Genomic DNA, 16249 nt, shown 5'->3' on the forward strand with positions numbered 1-16249 from the left:
CAGCAGCAGTCTCATCCCTCCTGCTCATTTCTGACCACAAACAGCAGGTGAGATGCAGAAAATAACCTGGTTTCTGCCTGCCCTGACCCACTTGTTTTCCTGGCATGGTTCAGCAAATGGCTGCACAACCCCTGTGGAAGGATGGGGGGTTGGTGGCAACGTGGCTGAGGCAAGGGGCAGTAGGAAGGCAGGAAAACTCCTCCAGCAGCAGTTTTGGTGCCTTCTGCCTTCAACTCACTTGTGTAACTACAGTGTCACTCTCAACACTAAAAGCAGCAGGTTCACCAAGCCCCTGCCTGGCCTGCAAAGCTGTTCCATACCTACTAGCCCAGTACAAGATGTTTACTGCCAGCAGCAGAATACTGAAAGTGCTGTATCTTTACACAAGAAGAGGGATAAGCTCTACCAGCATAAGGATCCAGGATAATGTGATTTACAGCAGTGTTGTACAGGCCTGGCAGGACCACAGTTTTTGTTCACTCAAAGAGTTGGAAAATTTAGCAAAGTGGAAATAGAGCATATTGTATCTCCCACACCCACACACAGGGGCAGAGGAGAGCTGAGCTACCACATGTAACAGGGGGACTGGGACCACACTGAAACAGGCAGCAGGTTGTGTGAGGTGAGGTACCCAACAGCAGCTTCAGAGCAGCAGGACTCACCTGCTGAGAGCAGAGACTGCAGCAACAGGAAAATTGTGCTCACAAAAGACACCTTGACAGGATTTACAGTGCAGAAAAAGCCCTTCAGGACAGCCAGAATCATCCTCTCACCTAGCTCATATGTCTGCATTTCAGCCAGCCATCCCAACAACTTGCATGGACAGTGGGAACACTTGCACACCCCAGATGATGAGCTCAGATGGCACCAACTCCCATGCAGACTGTCTACATCCCTCAGCTCACCCAAGTCAATGCCCTGGCCTTGGATTTACCTCCCAGCTCACGCCACTCATCCTCCTCATCCAGCTTTCCAGCCTCCCAGTGTAACTCCCACTGGTCTTGCACCTAAGGTAACAGGCACTCCAACCAGAGCTGGCTCAGAAATACAGTTTCTCCTCCAGGAGGAGGAGCAGACCATGGAAAACAGAGAGTATGCTGCTGCCTATGCCCACAAAAGCCTTTTTCTTCTGGCACAATGTCACCTGTGCTGTGCCTCTGCTGATGTGGCTCTGGGAACAAGGGTATGGTGGTGCACAGTGGAAACCAGGCCTCAGCAGATGAGCTGGGCTGCACATGATCCATTCACAGAGCAAACCCAGGCAGCTGGGCCAGGGGCCAGCCAAGGGAATCCTACCCCACGTGGACAGGCTCATATCCATGCTGCAGGAGCCACCCTTTTGTTTTTCACACAAACCCCTGTGGAGCAGAAGTTGGGTGCAGTCCAGCTCTTCTGCACACACCTGAGAATAAAATGCCTGTCCTGCTTGTCTCCACACACACACCTCACTCTCACTGCTCTGCCAAGACACAGAGAAAAATCTTGTGTTCTCATGAGTAAACAACTGTTGTACAAGATTTCAATTACAATTGTGCAAAGTGATTGTGGCATGCAGATTTGCATAAATCTATTTAACTTCATAAAACACTTGATACAAAGCCCAGGGAAATCAATACAAAGTCTTGCATCTATATCAAATCCTTTGGGATCAGCCCCTTAGGGATATCCGTGACTTTTCTCCTCAGAACTAGGAAAGCTCTGCTACTTAAAATGTGTTCACAAGAGCTGGCTCATGTTTGGTGTCTGGACAGAGGAAATTAAAGGAAATAAAAAAAAAAACCAAAACAAAAAAAAATGAAGGAATTTTTCATACACTTACAGAATGAGAGCCCCATTCCCCATTGTCTGTGAGCTTCACCCATTTGTCTGCTGTGGACTCCATCTCTTTGCACTGGTCATTTTGTATCTGTCAATAAAAACACAAGAACAGGGACTACAATCAGGTTCATCTCTCTATCAGTATAATGACTTCTGGGAATTATAAGATTCAGCTCTGTTCCTCTTGTCTACATATTTAGACAGTTGCCTTACTTGTGGCAAAACAGACCCTCAACTTTCAACCTCTGCTACAGCTTAGCAGTGCCTCCACTGGCCCCCTCTGACACAGATGGTAAAAAAAGAGCAGGACGAGATCATCTCAGACTTGTCCTCACACTCTGTGGTCAGACAAGGATGCTGAGCATCTTGCCTTGCTGCTTCCTCCTCTCCTGAGCCTATTGAGACTTAATTCTCTAAAATCCAGAGGCTTCTAAGTCATAGGGGAAGCAGGAGTGGATGGGCCAAAGCTGGAAGACTGTGTTTTCTCTATAGCCAATATGTGATTTGTCTTTGGCCTGCTGCCACCTGACCTAGGGATGAGAGTAATGCTACCAAGGGAGAGGCAACATGCCATGGAGAGCCTGTCCTGGCAGAAGTGTGAGGTTGTTTGTCCCTTGCCCAGGTCCAGCACAGCTCAGAAGCATTTCCTCACAGCAGGGTTTGGTGCACTTCTTTCTTTTTACCCCTGTCTTCTCAGATGAAAAAGTATGAAGTCCCTTTGAGGTATGAGATCCCACACTCTGCTTTTATTGCACCAGGGAGAAAGGCCACTGCAACACTTTCAGCCACTTGACCCAGAGCCAAGGATCCTCCCTAAAGCCGCTCCACGTCAAGTCTGAAATAAGTTGCACAACCCCACATCCTCCAAAGTACACTCAATTCCCACCTAGACCAACTGCACTGAGGAAAGGAGGTGTGAAGAAGCACCTGTGTATAAGGTAGATCCCCAATTATGTCATGCAACCTGAGCTACAGCACCCTTGCCTCTTGGTTCCCACCTGCAAAGAGGAGGTAAGAATATAAAACCTTTTCTCACCAGGTGTAAAGAGCTTCAACATGTAAATAGAGCCAAGAAAGGGCAGAACAAACACCTCACCATTTCCCAGTAACCTACCATTGCCACTGAAATGCCACTGCCCAGAACTAAAGTGTGCCATTGTTAAATATATTTAAGCTGGAGGGGAAAAAAATTGTCTTTCACAGGAGCATTAAATATGGTTTCCCTGAAATACTGAGGCTGACTAGGAATTTATGGGCATTTCAACAAAGGACTGCACCACTCATTGCTTCTTGAACAGGGAATGATAAATTCAGAGAAGGTGAATGAGTGGGATATGGATAAAAGCAATAATCAAGCCATTTTCAAAGCCAGTGCTCAGAGAAACATTATATTTGATCTATTGAAGGAGCAGATCTGCCAGTCAGTCAAGCAACTGGAGCTGGGATTCATACTCCAGGCACTCACCTGACAGCAGAAAGCATAGCTGCTGCTCTCTTCCCATGAAGAAGGCAGGATAGTCTAACACAAAACAGAAATGGCTAAATAACACTGCCTGCACCATCTGTTATCAAAGTGCAACAGCAATCTATCACACTGATGGAGCAGCATTAAGGTGCCTCCAACAGGTAGTTTTTGTCTTCCTTTCCCAGCTCTGCTAAGGATAAGGATGCTTTGCACTTTTTCCCAAACTTCAAGAAATATTTACCAACACCGACTGAGACTTCTCACTCTTGTGAGCTGCCATGAGCTGTGTTTTTCTGATGAAAAACAGAGCTTGTCAGACAGATACAGGAGTAGTAACAGAGGAGACTGAAAATTTCCAGTCATCTGCCTCTCTGAGTCACCCTCCCACTTTTTTCTGTCCCAAAAAGCAGGTACAACATGACAAGGACAGTGGAACCTTCCAACGCCCCTCAGTAATGCAGGGCATTTACACCCCACTGCAAAGCCTGATGCTGGGAGCCCCCCAGCTCACTGGACAGCAAGCAGTCCATCCAGGTGGGCAGGGCAGGGTTGTCTTCCCCACTCTGGTCACTGCTGACCAGGCTGTTTCAGCAATTTGAGTACACCATGGTGCAAGCCCAGCCAGGCTGTTCCCTGTCAGAGACAATGATCCCTGGCCCCTCCATTTCGCAGCACGGACACATCCCCAGAGCCTAATTCCTACTGAAAGTCACCTGAATTTCTCCTGCTTTTCTTTTCATCTCAATTACTAAATTACTAGGACACAAACTGACCTAATACTAAAGGCTTCCACATACTACTGCCTTGGAAGAAGTCTTTTTAAATGTCAAGTCCCTTCAAAGACATCTCCAGTCAGACACCCCTAAATGGGAGCATCTACCACCAATACCTGTCTTGCAAAAGGCTGAACTAACTGGGGCAGTCATGACCCCAGTGGAAAAATCCCAGTGCATGGCAGACAGGATCAGTTCAGACTGACTTTTGAAGATTAAATAAATGCCACAAGACAGTATAAGTGACAGAAAGAGAAGATTTTTTTTTATCTTGTTCAGCAGTAACAAGTGGCATGCAGGGAACTTAAAAGGGGGAAAGCTGCTGCTAATGATGTTCGTCTGGGTTGAATTCTTACAATATAAGGTTGGATTTACCACATAAAAGGCCTTACAAAAAATTCAAAGAAGATGTTGTTGTCAATGTACTGGTATTCAAAGAAGACAGAGCCAGATTTCTTCAGGTGCACAGCGTAGATGAGAGAAACTGTACAGTCATCCCTGTTTGACTCTATGTAATTCCCTCGAGGCGTCCATGAAGAGCTGATGAACATAAACAAAACAAGCCTCAACTGAGATCACAGATAATGAGGAGACTTTCTGTACACTACTATACAAAAACATGTTACATAATAAAGACCCCAGAATCCCACAACAGCTAGCTGCAGTGAATTTTTAAATTTATTACAGGGTCTCCATTTATTTTTCAGATGTAGTAAATATAATAATTTTATATCTTTTTTTATATGTTATGTGAGTAATATAAAATATAATATTTCTCATTAAAACTATACATGGGAAAGGATATGGTAAGAAAAATTCAGGCCTCAGCCTACATAAGAAAGGTTTATTATCCAGAGGTTCAATATACCTTCAATTACTCTCAGAAACAGCCTTCTTCAAGCACCACAGGTCTCTAAATAGGCTGTAAAAGGACCTTTTAGCCACATTTACTATACCATGACCCTGGAGCTTTCCAGCTACAAATAAGAGCAGCTCCAGGCTGGTCTTAAACTCACTGGCTGCTGATGAGCCCAAGGAGACCATGCTGACAGTAAAGGGATGAGGCTACGGATTTCACCTCCCAGCCACTCTGGTTTGCCATTACCAGGGCTGGCTACCCTCTGCAGAGCTCAGATGAGCCATTAAGCAGCTTTTTGCTGCTGAGCTGTCTCAGGTTTACCCACAGCTGCCTAAGCCAGGTGCAAACAGAACTTCTTACTTGTTGCAGCTGTCTGCTTTACTCTCGGATGAGCCAACAGCCGTGTCCATGAAGGTCGCCACGTTGGAGAATCCTGCTGGCAGCTCATCCCACTCGTCAAACTTGATCCCACTGCCCAGAGAGTAGGTCCCCTCTGCACATTTGCTGCACACCTGGTTCTTCATCTCCAGGTACTCACCAGAGGCACAGGAGAAAGCTGGGGAGACAATCGTTTACAACATAGGAATGGATTCATCAATCCTTATTAATTTCCTTTTTTTTTTTTTTTTTTTTTGCCAGTTAACAATTAAGATTGAACTGCCACTAAAGGGAACCAAACAGAATGTCCCAGTCTCAGAAACACAACAGCAGAACTACCAGCATCAGCTGCAAAATTGAGATGTTTGAGGTTTTCACTGACGTGGCAGCACTGAAACCAAACCCCAGAGACAGCTCCTGGTTTGCAGCTCACCTCCATTGGCAAAAGAAGAGTTTCAGAAACAAAATCTCTATTGATAGATTGTATCCAAAAGCTTTTTGTGAAAATAAGGATCTATAATAGAGTTCTCTTCACGCTTGCTCACTCAACAATTACACCCTGAACTCAATTAAAACCACCAGTACTTGAGGGCCAGAACAGACTTTCCTCACTCACCTAAGCCAAGAAGGGCATACAGCAGCAGGCTGACAGTCATATAACACTGAAACCTTGGCTGAGAGCAGTTAATCTAATCCAAAAGTCTCTCTGTGTTTCTCCTCACATGAACTACCTACAAAGCCTCAAACATCTTGTCTGATAGACCATGTGTTCTTGGAAAAGGTCACCCACAGGTTTGTGACCAGAAGATGAGGATCTCTGATTAGGGTGACATTAACATGCTGAGAAAATAACCACTGGTTGTCAGCACAGCAAAGACAGTGTAATTAAGGGAAGTACAATTAGGAGGTATATTCACAAAGGGCTTTCTTTCCTGATGTCTCTAAAATTATTTCCTCCAAATAGCTGCATGCTCCTTGTCCCCCTGATCACATCTCTGCCTGCTAAGGGATTACTCCCATTATAAAAAGGAAACCTGGACATTAGCTGAAGTCCTGTATGCCCACAGAGCCCCATGCTGTGTCAGGAATCAGAACTCCTGCCTGAGCACTCATGTCTATGGCAGCCCATCCCACCTCCCCTCAGTCCCATGCTGCATCATGTCCTCTTTGAGACTGAACATCCTGAATGGAAAACAAATGAGCACTGTCCGCACCCATAGTACTTCCTACAATGTTTGCAGATTTTTTAATTTAACTGCACCAGTCAAGCTAAAGCAGGATCCAAAGCAACACACACAACTCCCAAGAAATGATGGGATTTTCTTCTGTTTCACACATGCCACGTTGCACAGTGACAGATATTTCATACACTCTCTTTGACAGACATAAACTCATTATCCTTAGAAACTGCAGGGTGAGACCAGACTGGCAGCCAAAGTGGTGAAACTGGCCCAAAGCAATGATGCCAGCTGAAGTTCCAGAAAATGTGATTCCACAGACATGCCAGTGTTTATTTAAACTGCAGAAAAAATTGTTTTATTGTAAGCACTTTGATTAACACTGATTCTAAGCACTTTGATTATGGCTGTGTAACTCTAATCTCCATCTGAATCCAACCAGCACAGGCTACAATTTCTGTTCCTGTACCAGCAGGATTTCTTTCTGTAATTGTCCTTGATGCATGCCACTGGAAAGCAGATAAAAGGTACATTTTGATGGAATGATCTGCCAAAGGATCATTTTTCCTTCTTGGTCAGTGGCCTTTAAGTGAACAGGTTTCTAACCTTGTTGCTCACTGGTGATGGAACAAGAAGGAAAGTGGGCAGGATCCAGGCAGAGATGGGTGTTGGGGTGGGAATAAACAAGGAAATCCTGCCATGATGGATTTCAGTGGAAGACTGACAGACAGACAAAAAATCCACCCTCAGTGAGGGCAAGTGGTTCACTATAAGCAGTGGCACCCAAGGTAGAGCTAAAACCCCATCTGTATGACCTCAGCTCAAGCCATGGGATCTCCCTGCACCTGGGCTGGGAAACAGCTTTCTTCAGATATTTGGACAGAAGCAGTGAGCATGTCCCTGTGTGTCTGAATTGTGACTACACTTTATACAGCTTTTCACCTTAAATGTATAAAGATGTCCTGACTCACTGCTTTAGCATTATTAATAAATCTTGCTTTATTTTTTCCTTTTGAAGGGTGCAGAGAGAAGCTATCAGGAAGGGAAGTAGAAAAGCAAGCTCTCTCACAACATCTTTGAATTCTTTAACAGTTTCAACTTTTATTTTAAAGAAAGCTAAATAGCAAGAAATTGAGAGTGCTGCTTAACCATTCCAGAGTCATGAAATTACACTAAGGAGTCAAGAGCTGTGAGCAATTCACTGCCATAATGAAGATGCTGAGGGCAGCAGAGCCTCCTCTTCCATCGTGGTGAGGCTGAGCTGAGATTATTACTTTAACGGAACTATTATGTTTTAACCCCTTGCAAACTGATCATTTGAGAGAAATAAAAGGGTACAAGAGATCAGACCAGTTGCCATGCAGGGCATAACATCCATCTCTCAGCTTCCAGGAAAAAGATGAGCCTTTATCTTATTTAGGTGGGGAATTATCTTCTTTCCTTCTAAGAACTGTATTTCAAAGCAGCAGCATTTCCCATCAAACACATCCCCCTGCAAGCAAACTGGCTCTGAGCACGCCAGCTGCTTGCCAGGTTCAATTTGGGGCTGAATGTGGCTAATGGCAACATGAACCACTATCAACATTGGAACAGATGAAACATTTGGTCTGGTTCCAGCTGGAGGAGGGTGGGGAGGAAACACGGTGTGTGATGAGCATGAAGATGGTCTCCTCTCCTAGAGCCCCACAACTTGATCTTCCTTCAAGGGGGAGACCAAAAGTCAGGGCAGACCTACTTTAATCTAAATTAAATTAATTTAATCTAAATTCAGTTTGAGTTCATCCCAGCTGGAGACAGGGAGGTCAGAGTCACTTGTGGAGGGACAGGGCACAGACAGATGATCCACCCCAGGAGCTTCTCCTTCCTCTTGGCTGCTCCATATCACTAAGGGGGAGCTGAGCACAGATGCAGCAGCCAAAGAAACAGCTGGCATTATTGCAGCACTGCTGTGTTTGTGAGGGTGACACACACGAGATACTGCCAGCAAGAAGGGCTGAATCACAACAGAGGAAGTCAAGAAGTGATGCAAAGTTTTGGGAACACAAATCCTGTATTTTAGGTGTGTGCTCTGCTTTGTCCTCCACTAAACCTTTCTCCCTCTTGCTTCAGAATCCAGAGGAAAAATTAATCTTCCACATTAGGGAGGGAGACTTTGGGAACACTCCTGACCCCAGAGCCCATTTGTTTAGGCATTAATTTTCAGAGAGAGGGTCTTTAGTGAATAACTGGACATCACTATTTCCTGCCCCTCTCTAACTACAAACTTTACTATTACACCTCTCAAATATCAATTTGGGTGCTAAACACCAGCTTACACAGAGCAACACACATTGAGAAGACTGAATGCGATCTTTATTTCTGTGGAAAAAAACTGTGAAATGCATGAAAAGATTTCATGACTTGCCCCACCATGGGCATTTTTAAGATTGGAAGAACATTTCCAGAGGCAGTTAGGAACAGCATGACACACTGTGGTGTGGGATACACTGCTGCCTTTGGAGCTGATGCAAATATTGGTGATTTGCAGCTGTAGCTTTCTTAAATAACTACAGAAGGAAAAAAAAAAGATGTGGTTTGTACAGGTGACTAGGCTTTCTCACAAAAAGATGCTGTACTGTTTAACTAGACATTGCACAGGCAGCCACACATATTCATACACACATGCAATAAAGCTGACATCATAAGCACTTAATAAAAAATTGACATGAGACACAGGACTGACAGCCACCACTGTGTAAGTTCTGTCAGACAGACTTCATTTTCTTCTTCAGAAGGATTACAAATCACCTGATAAAGGTGATGGAGTGGGTGTCATAGACCAAGGGTTCCTAATACAGTTAGCTCAGTTTTGGATGTCACTCTGATGAGGAAAGGTAGTGCTGGACAACACCAGCAGGGCACATCCTAAAGGGGTGAAGAACTGCCTGAGTAACAGATCTCAGATGGGGCTGTCCATAGGAAGCCATCCCTGAGCAGGGAGGAAGGGGGCAGTTCTGCCTGCCCAGGACTGAGTCTGATAGCTGCCCACATTTTTCTCAGTGATCTGCAGATAAAAAGAAAAGGCATGGTACCCAGATTGGCAGGGGAGAGACTGTTACCAAGCCTGAGCCCACTCAAAGTCAGAGTGCTTTAGCAGAGTCAGAGGTAAAGACAAGTTGCTGAGGGCAAGGACTGCCAGCCCTGCCTGCAGAGGGCTGAAATGCATCCCAGAGAGCAGCAAGCTGATGATGGGAGCAGACCCACCATTCATCAAGAGCTTCCACTGTCAAGGCATCCAAAAAAAGGCACTAGTAAGATCTGGATAAATTTAAAGGTGGAGGTAGAGATATGTAGGATGAAATGTTTATTACAGGGAAGAAGATTGTTATATCTATATTGCATATAAATGTGATTTGGCATTTTTATGAGGTCAATACAAAACAAAAGGACTCCAAATGGTTTTAAAATTAGAGGTAATGTCTTGCACTGAGAGATCTGAAATGCTTAACCTATTTAGTTTACCACAAGAAGATTAAGAGTCAACTTGATTAATACATAAGCATCTCCAGGGGGAGAAAACACAAGATCCTGCTGCACTCTTTAATCAAGCAGAGAAATGCATAAGAGCTGCCTTCTGGAAGCTGAACCCAAACAAACTCAAACTGGAAATAACGCACAGATTTTTAATAGGAGGAATGACTGATTTTTGGAACAATCTGTCATGGCATGTGATGGACCCTTTGTCTCTCCAGTGTTTCATGCCATAACTGGATACCATATGGAAGAAAAGCTCATGCCAAATACCGATTATCAGCCCCACCATCAGCCTAGCTGTGTGTATTTTAATAGTCTGTGAGGTCAGCCTAGCAAATCTAATTAAACCCCCTATTCTTAAACTCTGGGAGTCAAGATCAGGGGTGTCCTGCCTCCCTCCTAGGACACACCACAAGGACTGGGGCATCCTGAAGCAGGAGCTCTGCCCACAGTGCATCTAATTCCAAGGAGTGCTTGCAATACATCACTTGGCAGATCTGATTGCACTTTACAATCACTTTGCAGACAGGGAAACAGCTCCCCAGAGGGCAAAACAGACCATAAACAAGCTTTCCTCATTTGCCCTTTGACTGCAAGTCTCCGGGGTCACATTCTGTCTTTTAGTAGAGCAGTGGCCCTCCTGGTGGTTTTGGTGGACTAGGATCAATGTTAGCTGCCACATTTCTCTTCTACTAACTGCCCACAACATTCTCACATTGCTTAACTCTCTGATGCTGGGGATCAGGACAGGATTATTATGGAGAAAGATTGACAGAGTAGAACCTCACATATTTGAGATTTCACCAGAATATTAACCAAAGCTGTCTCAATACCCTGCATCCTCCAACACCAAACTATACTGTATTCATTTGCATTCTTCCTTTATGTAGCCCTGGCCACCCAGTCTCACCTCTTTCCTCATCCAGCTTCCCATCCCACACCACTTGGACTCACTACTTCTACCTCCAACAATCTTCTCAGCAGACTTTTTCCTCCAGACATTTTTTACTTAACAATACCTAAAACTACCTCAAGTCTTCTGTTTATTCTGTTGCCATTGAACATGTGCACGTTCATGTGTATTCTTCGGTGTCTCCCTGGCTCGCAATAATTAGGATTAATAAAAAAAAAAAAAAAAAAAGGAGACACAAGAGTGGATTTTCCCAGGTTGTAACAAGATTAGAAGGGGATAGCAACTGAGCAATTCTACACAAACCAATGAAAATACAAAGCAAAATAATCTCAAACACTAGTTTTCCATCTCTCCCCTCTCCATTCCTGTGTTGTTCATCCAAAGCCCCACCATCTGGGATTCAGGTGAGATGCTGCCATCTCCTGCAGGCAGAGTCAGGGCTGAATTGTCTCAGCCTCCCATGGGCAGAGATGGGAATATGAGGTTGGCAGCATTGGGTAGCTGTGTCTCTGAACAGCTGCTGTTTTCAGCAGACACATGCCACAGGGAATGGAGGGAAAGGTGTGGCCAAGGACAAGCACGTGGAGAATTTTCCGTGATACCCTGGGGCATCGGGGTCCACATAACATGGAACAAGGACCATCCAAAATACAAAATGAGGAGGGGAAAAATAGAGGAAGACAAAGGATGAGAGGAAATCATTGCTTTATTATTAATGTTTCCTATAATCTCACCAGCTTCAGAATGTCTTCTGTAAATAATTTATACAAGGCTTCTCCAATAGACTGTGAATAATTGATATTCGTTTTCTTCAGTCATTATTTCCCAATGTGTTACAAGGAACTAGACTGAATCTTGATTAAAAAATTAAAAAAAAAAAGTCTGTCTAGGCTATTTAGGCTTGAATGTGATCATACTGAAACCTGATATAACTTGGGGAAGAATACCTTCTGTGGAAGACCTTTGCATTTCATACAAATATATAATTTTTCCTTTTATCCAAAAAAAATTAAATTGAGCAAAGCTTTTTTCAGTTCACCTCTTTTCCCCAGCTGGCCTGGCACATAGGGCACTGTTTTTATCACTTTATGGCACATTTGGACACTGAAAGGTGTGGGTTTGGAATGGGAATAATCAATTCACGGCAGTGTGGTTTAGAGAGCAGGAAGGCAGCGATCACCAAGAGGTGAGGAAGCACATTTGCTACCAGAGTTTCAACAGCCATCCCAGTGGAGATGGCAGGAAACAGATCTGGAGGTGAGTGAGCAGCTCTCCAGCCTCTACTGACTCCATCAGGCATATTTTGATTGCTCATTAGCCAAAGTGGTTCTAGTGCTATTTGATGTGCTTTGCACACACACACACAGTCCTTGCCTCTCATCCCTCTACCAAGCCATAACAAATCTCAAGGTCTTGCCAGCTGCTTCCCTATTGAAAAAAAAAAAAATTAGTGACTCAGAGGAATTTCTTTTTAACTTTTTAAATTACATTGTGTGCACAAACAAGGTGAAGAATTCATCTAAAGACACTTTCCCTTCATAAAATCAAGACACACATCAACGTGCAGCTCCCAGTAATACTTCTCCAGAGAAGAGAATTAAATTCTGAAGGTTCAGTGCAAACTCTTCAGCTTTTTAACTATTTACCTATTTTGTTTTGAATCTGTGCTTCAAAAGGCCAACAATGTGACTTGTTCTGCACAGACAGTGTCTTGCTCATGCACAGAGTAAAAATTCTGGGAAAAATACTTTTAAAGCTGGGGTATCTCAGGGTATTAATCTACATGGAAATGCAATGAACTCCAGCCTCAAGCTTCAGCCCAGATAAGAAACCTAATACTACCAGTAAAACTCACATACCTGACTGGAGTTAGGAATCTGAATTAGCAGGGATGCTCTAAGAGGAACAGGAATAAACATCTGCTTGAGTGCTTTGCCAGATCACAGCAACTCTCTTTTAGTAGCAACTCTCAGACTGTGCTGTGCACACCCTTGCCAGCTGAACAGCTTTGGTCCATGGCAGTCCTGCATTAATATGTGTGCACACAAAATCTGCAGATGCCCACTGACTTCAGGGGAGTTAGGAGCAGGCCCAGTTCTTACCTGCTTGGGATATCCAGCTTTATCCTAGACTGAGAGAACATCAGACTCAAACCCTTCATTTACGTTTTATGTTATGAAAGAAAAATGCTATAACTCCTGCTGATTACTTAAATTGCCCTAAAGTGTTATAAAGTGTACAGCCTTAAAAAGGTCATTTTGCTTAATTGAGTCTGCAATTAGCAGGAAGAGCCCAATCTCCTCCTGTGGTATCCTGGGAGCAGATTACACAAGTTAGAACACACTCAACAAACACAGCTCAGTAGCAATAAATCAGGTCAATTTTTGCTCTCAGATTCCAGTAAATCCCATTGTAATTGAGGACAGTCTGTTTTCTGAAGTCAGTGGAGCTTTTCACCAGTTTGTCATTTGGTGCAGGCTCACGTAACTCACTTCAAAACTGAAGCACATTTCTGATTTCAAAGAAGTTGCTTACCACCAGGTAAAGGTGCACTTTGCTAAGCAGAACCTCAGAACCACAGAATCATTAATGCTGGAAAAGACCTCTCAAAGCATCAAGTCCCACCATTAACCCAACACTGCCATCTCCACCACTAAATCATGTCCCCAAGTGCCACATCTACATGGTTTTTCAACATCTGCAGGGATGGTGATTCCCCCACCTCCCTGGGCAACCTGGTCCAATAATTTAACCAAGTTCTTCTATATTATCAACATTTACTTTCTGTCTCCTTTCTTACAAAAACTTCCTGATTACAACTGGAATTTTGATGCTGACTACAACAATGACCCTAGCAGCACTTTTTCCCCTTGAACACAGCAAATCCAACTTCTTTAAAAATGCTCTAATATTTTGACTATAGTTTCTTTATTATGCATACAGCACTAACAAATGAGCAGATATTTATGAGATAAGGTACAACCTATTCTTGCCTAGGACAGTAAAAATAACTAATATCCTGTGGAATAAGAGAGTAAATATTTTAAAATTATATGAGGTCAAAATGTGAAATACCTTTAAGGTATTTTGTGGGGGGAAGGGAAGGGAAGGGAAGGGAAGGGAAGGGAAGGGAAGGGAAGGGAAGGGAAGGGAAGGGAAGGGAAGGGAAGGGAAGGGAAGGGAAGGGAAGGGAAGGGAAGGGAAGGGAAGGGAAGGGAAGGGAAGGGAAGGGAAGGGAAGGGAAGGGAAGGGAAGGGAAGGGAAGGGAAGGGAAGGGAAGGGAAGGGAAGGGAAGGGAAGGGAAGGGAAGGGAAGGGAAGGGAAGGGAAGGGAAGGGAAGGGAAGGGAAGGGAAGGGAAGGGAAGGGAAGGGAAGGGAAGGGAAGGGAAGGGAAGGGAAGGGAAGGGAAGGGAAGGGAAGGGAAGGGAAGGGAAGGGAAGGGAAGGGAAGGGAAGGGAAGGGAAGGGAAGGGAAGGGAAGGGAAGGGAAGGGAAGGGAAGGGAAGGGAAGGGAAAGCTCCAAATACAGAGTCTGGAGTGTAAAACATGCAGCATATGGTCAGGCTGGCAGAAGAGCCTGACAGTGGCCACAGACACAGACTGCAGTGCAGTGTCAGCAGGAGCACCATGCCAAGTGCTGCTCCCACTGCCAAATCCCAAAAAGTCCCCATTAGACACTGCCTACAGCCCCACACAGGGCTCCCAGAGATCCCAGCCATAAGGGGGTCCAGGTGAGGGCTTAGCCCTAAAGCCAGCTGCTCCCTTAGACTGCCATCAATATTTTCCATTTAAAAAGCCATGCAACTGTCCTGATGGCAGTGATCCTTATCAGCTAAATTCCCTTCCTGCTATCAGACTCATGAAGGGATCAGAGGGAGATCTGTGGTAATTAAAAATGAAGGAGATCAAATTAGCAAAGCACATTTCCAACTGTCAGGAGTGATTCAGAGGTCTGGATTCTGCTGAAGGAGGCTCTCTGTCTGCCACCCCCACCTCCATGTGTGTACCCAACCTCCAGAACAGTATTGGGAAGATGCCCAGATGGGGCACCTGAAATGGGAAGCAAAGGAGAGCCGGAGTAGCTCTATGAGTGATGAATATTCCCTTTTCCCTACCCAAAATCTTTCTGGACTTTCAGTGCATCTCTTCACAGGAACCCTTCAGCATCAAAAATGTGACTCAGCTCTGAACAAGCAGAACCCTGAGAGAGGTGTCCAAGCAGTCTGGTGTGGCCATGCCATGGCATGTCCAGCCCAGCCCAGCCCCACAGGGTGACCACTGAGGTACCACACCACACTGAATGGGAAAACACAGGCTGCAGGGTCTGAAAGTGGTGATGACTGCAGCCCCATAGAGCAAGGAGAACAGAAGAAAATGAGAGGAGTGAGATACAGAACAGGGCATGTTGTCCCAGTGCCTTGCAAATGCAGAGCTGCTACTGCAGCTTCCCTCACATATCTGGGTCACTGCATAGCAGGACCTCCTACAGCACCACAAAAATCTCTCATGTGAGCCTCCTTCTTCCTTCCCACGCACCCCCTACATGGGAGAGATGTGGAGGGCAGGGCGTAGCAGGAGGGGAGGGTGGATCATTGTGCTGCTCTGTGCTCATGGAAAGAAAAAAGCATAAAAATCCTTCTTCCAGTAACCAGGTCATAAAGGAGTCAAAATATAACAGCCCTTTCTACTATGCACCCCCTGACTTTCTCAGAGGAGACTGTCTTCTCTGCAGGCAAACTCTGCTGATTAAGTTTGTGAATACTCAAAACCAGGGTAGAATCCTGGCAGGTTTCAGAGCCTATGGCAGTTTCAGGGAATGTTGAGGCTGTGCTCAGCAGGACAAAGTCAGCTGTGATTTGCAGGTCACTGTGTGCTTCAAAATGCAGCAGAGCACAGAGATAGCCAACCTAATTTTAAATGGTTTCATTCAAATGAAAAGCAGTAAAACACAACATCCTGAAAACGAGCACATCTCAAGCCACCAGCTGAGCTCTGATGCCACAGTTCAGTTGCTCCAGATACGGGAAGCACCTGAGCTAACACATTTTTAGCAATCTGAAGTGTCTTTCCACTCCACTGGAGGCCACAGTCTAGACGTATTTACAGAGCAGGAGACATTTAACATATTGTTATATCGTCTTTCAAACTTCTAGTTCAGGCACAATTTAAAGAGAACAACTGCTGAGCATTTGGAAGAAGGAGAGGTTGGCACAGTATTCTCAGGATTCAAAATTAATGACGGCCTGCACATCACTTCTCTTTTCAGGGAGCAGTAAAGATCAGATATTCTCAAGTGGCAGCATTTCTGAGTAGATGAAAACAACTGCAAACATTGTGAAGTCAGCAGTGATGG

At 44.7% G+C, this 16249-nt stretch overlaps 1 protein-coding gene across 1 annotated transcript in view; it reads right to left on the reverse strand.

Moving 5' to 3' along the window:
* Positions 1–16249, reverse strand: part of ELAPOR2 (endosome-lysosome associated apoptosis and autophagy regulator family member 2) — a 96198-nt gene that overhangs the window by 27442 nt on the left and 52507 nt on the right. Inside the window, exons 3-5 of the mRNA XM_063396998.1 lie at positions 5276–5471; positions 4449–4596; positions 1820–1906 (exon numbers count right to left, since the gene is read on the reverse strand). Of these exons, the coding sequence (XP_063253068.1) occupies positions 1820–1906; positions 4449–4596; positions 5276–5471 (431 nt within the window). The remainder of the gene's footprint in view (positions 1–1819; positions 1907–4448; positions 4597–5275; positions 5472–16249) is intronic.

Source organism: Prinia subflava, chromosome 4, assembly GCF_021018805.1.
Source record: "Prinia subflava isolate CZ2003 ecotype Zambia chromosome 4, Cam_Psub_1.2, whole genome shotgun sequence".
Classification (NCBI taxonomy): domain Eukaryota; kingdom Metazoa; phylum Chordata; class Aves; order Passeriformes; family Cisticolidae; genus Prinia; species Prinia subflava.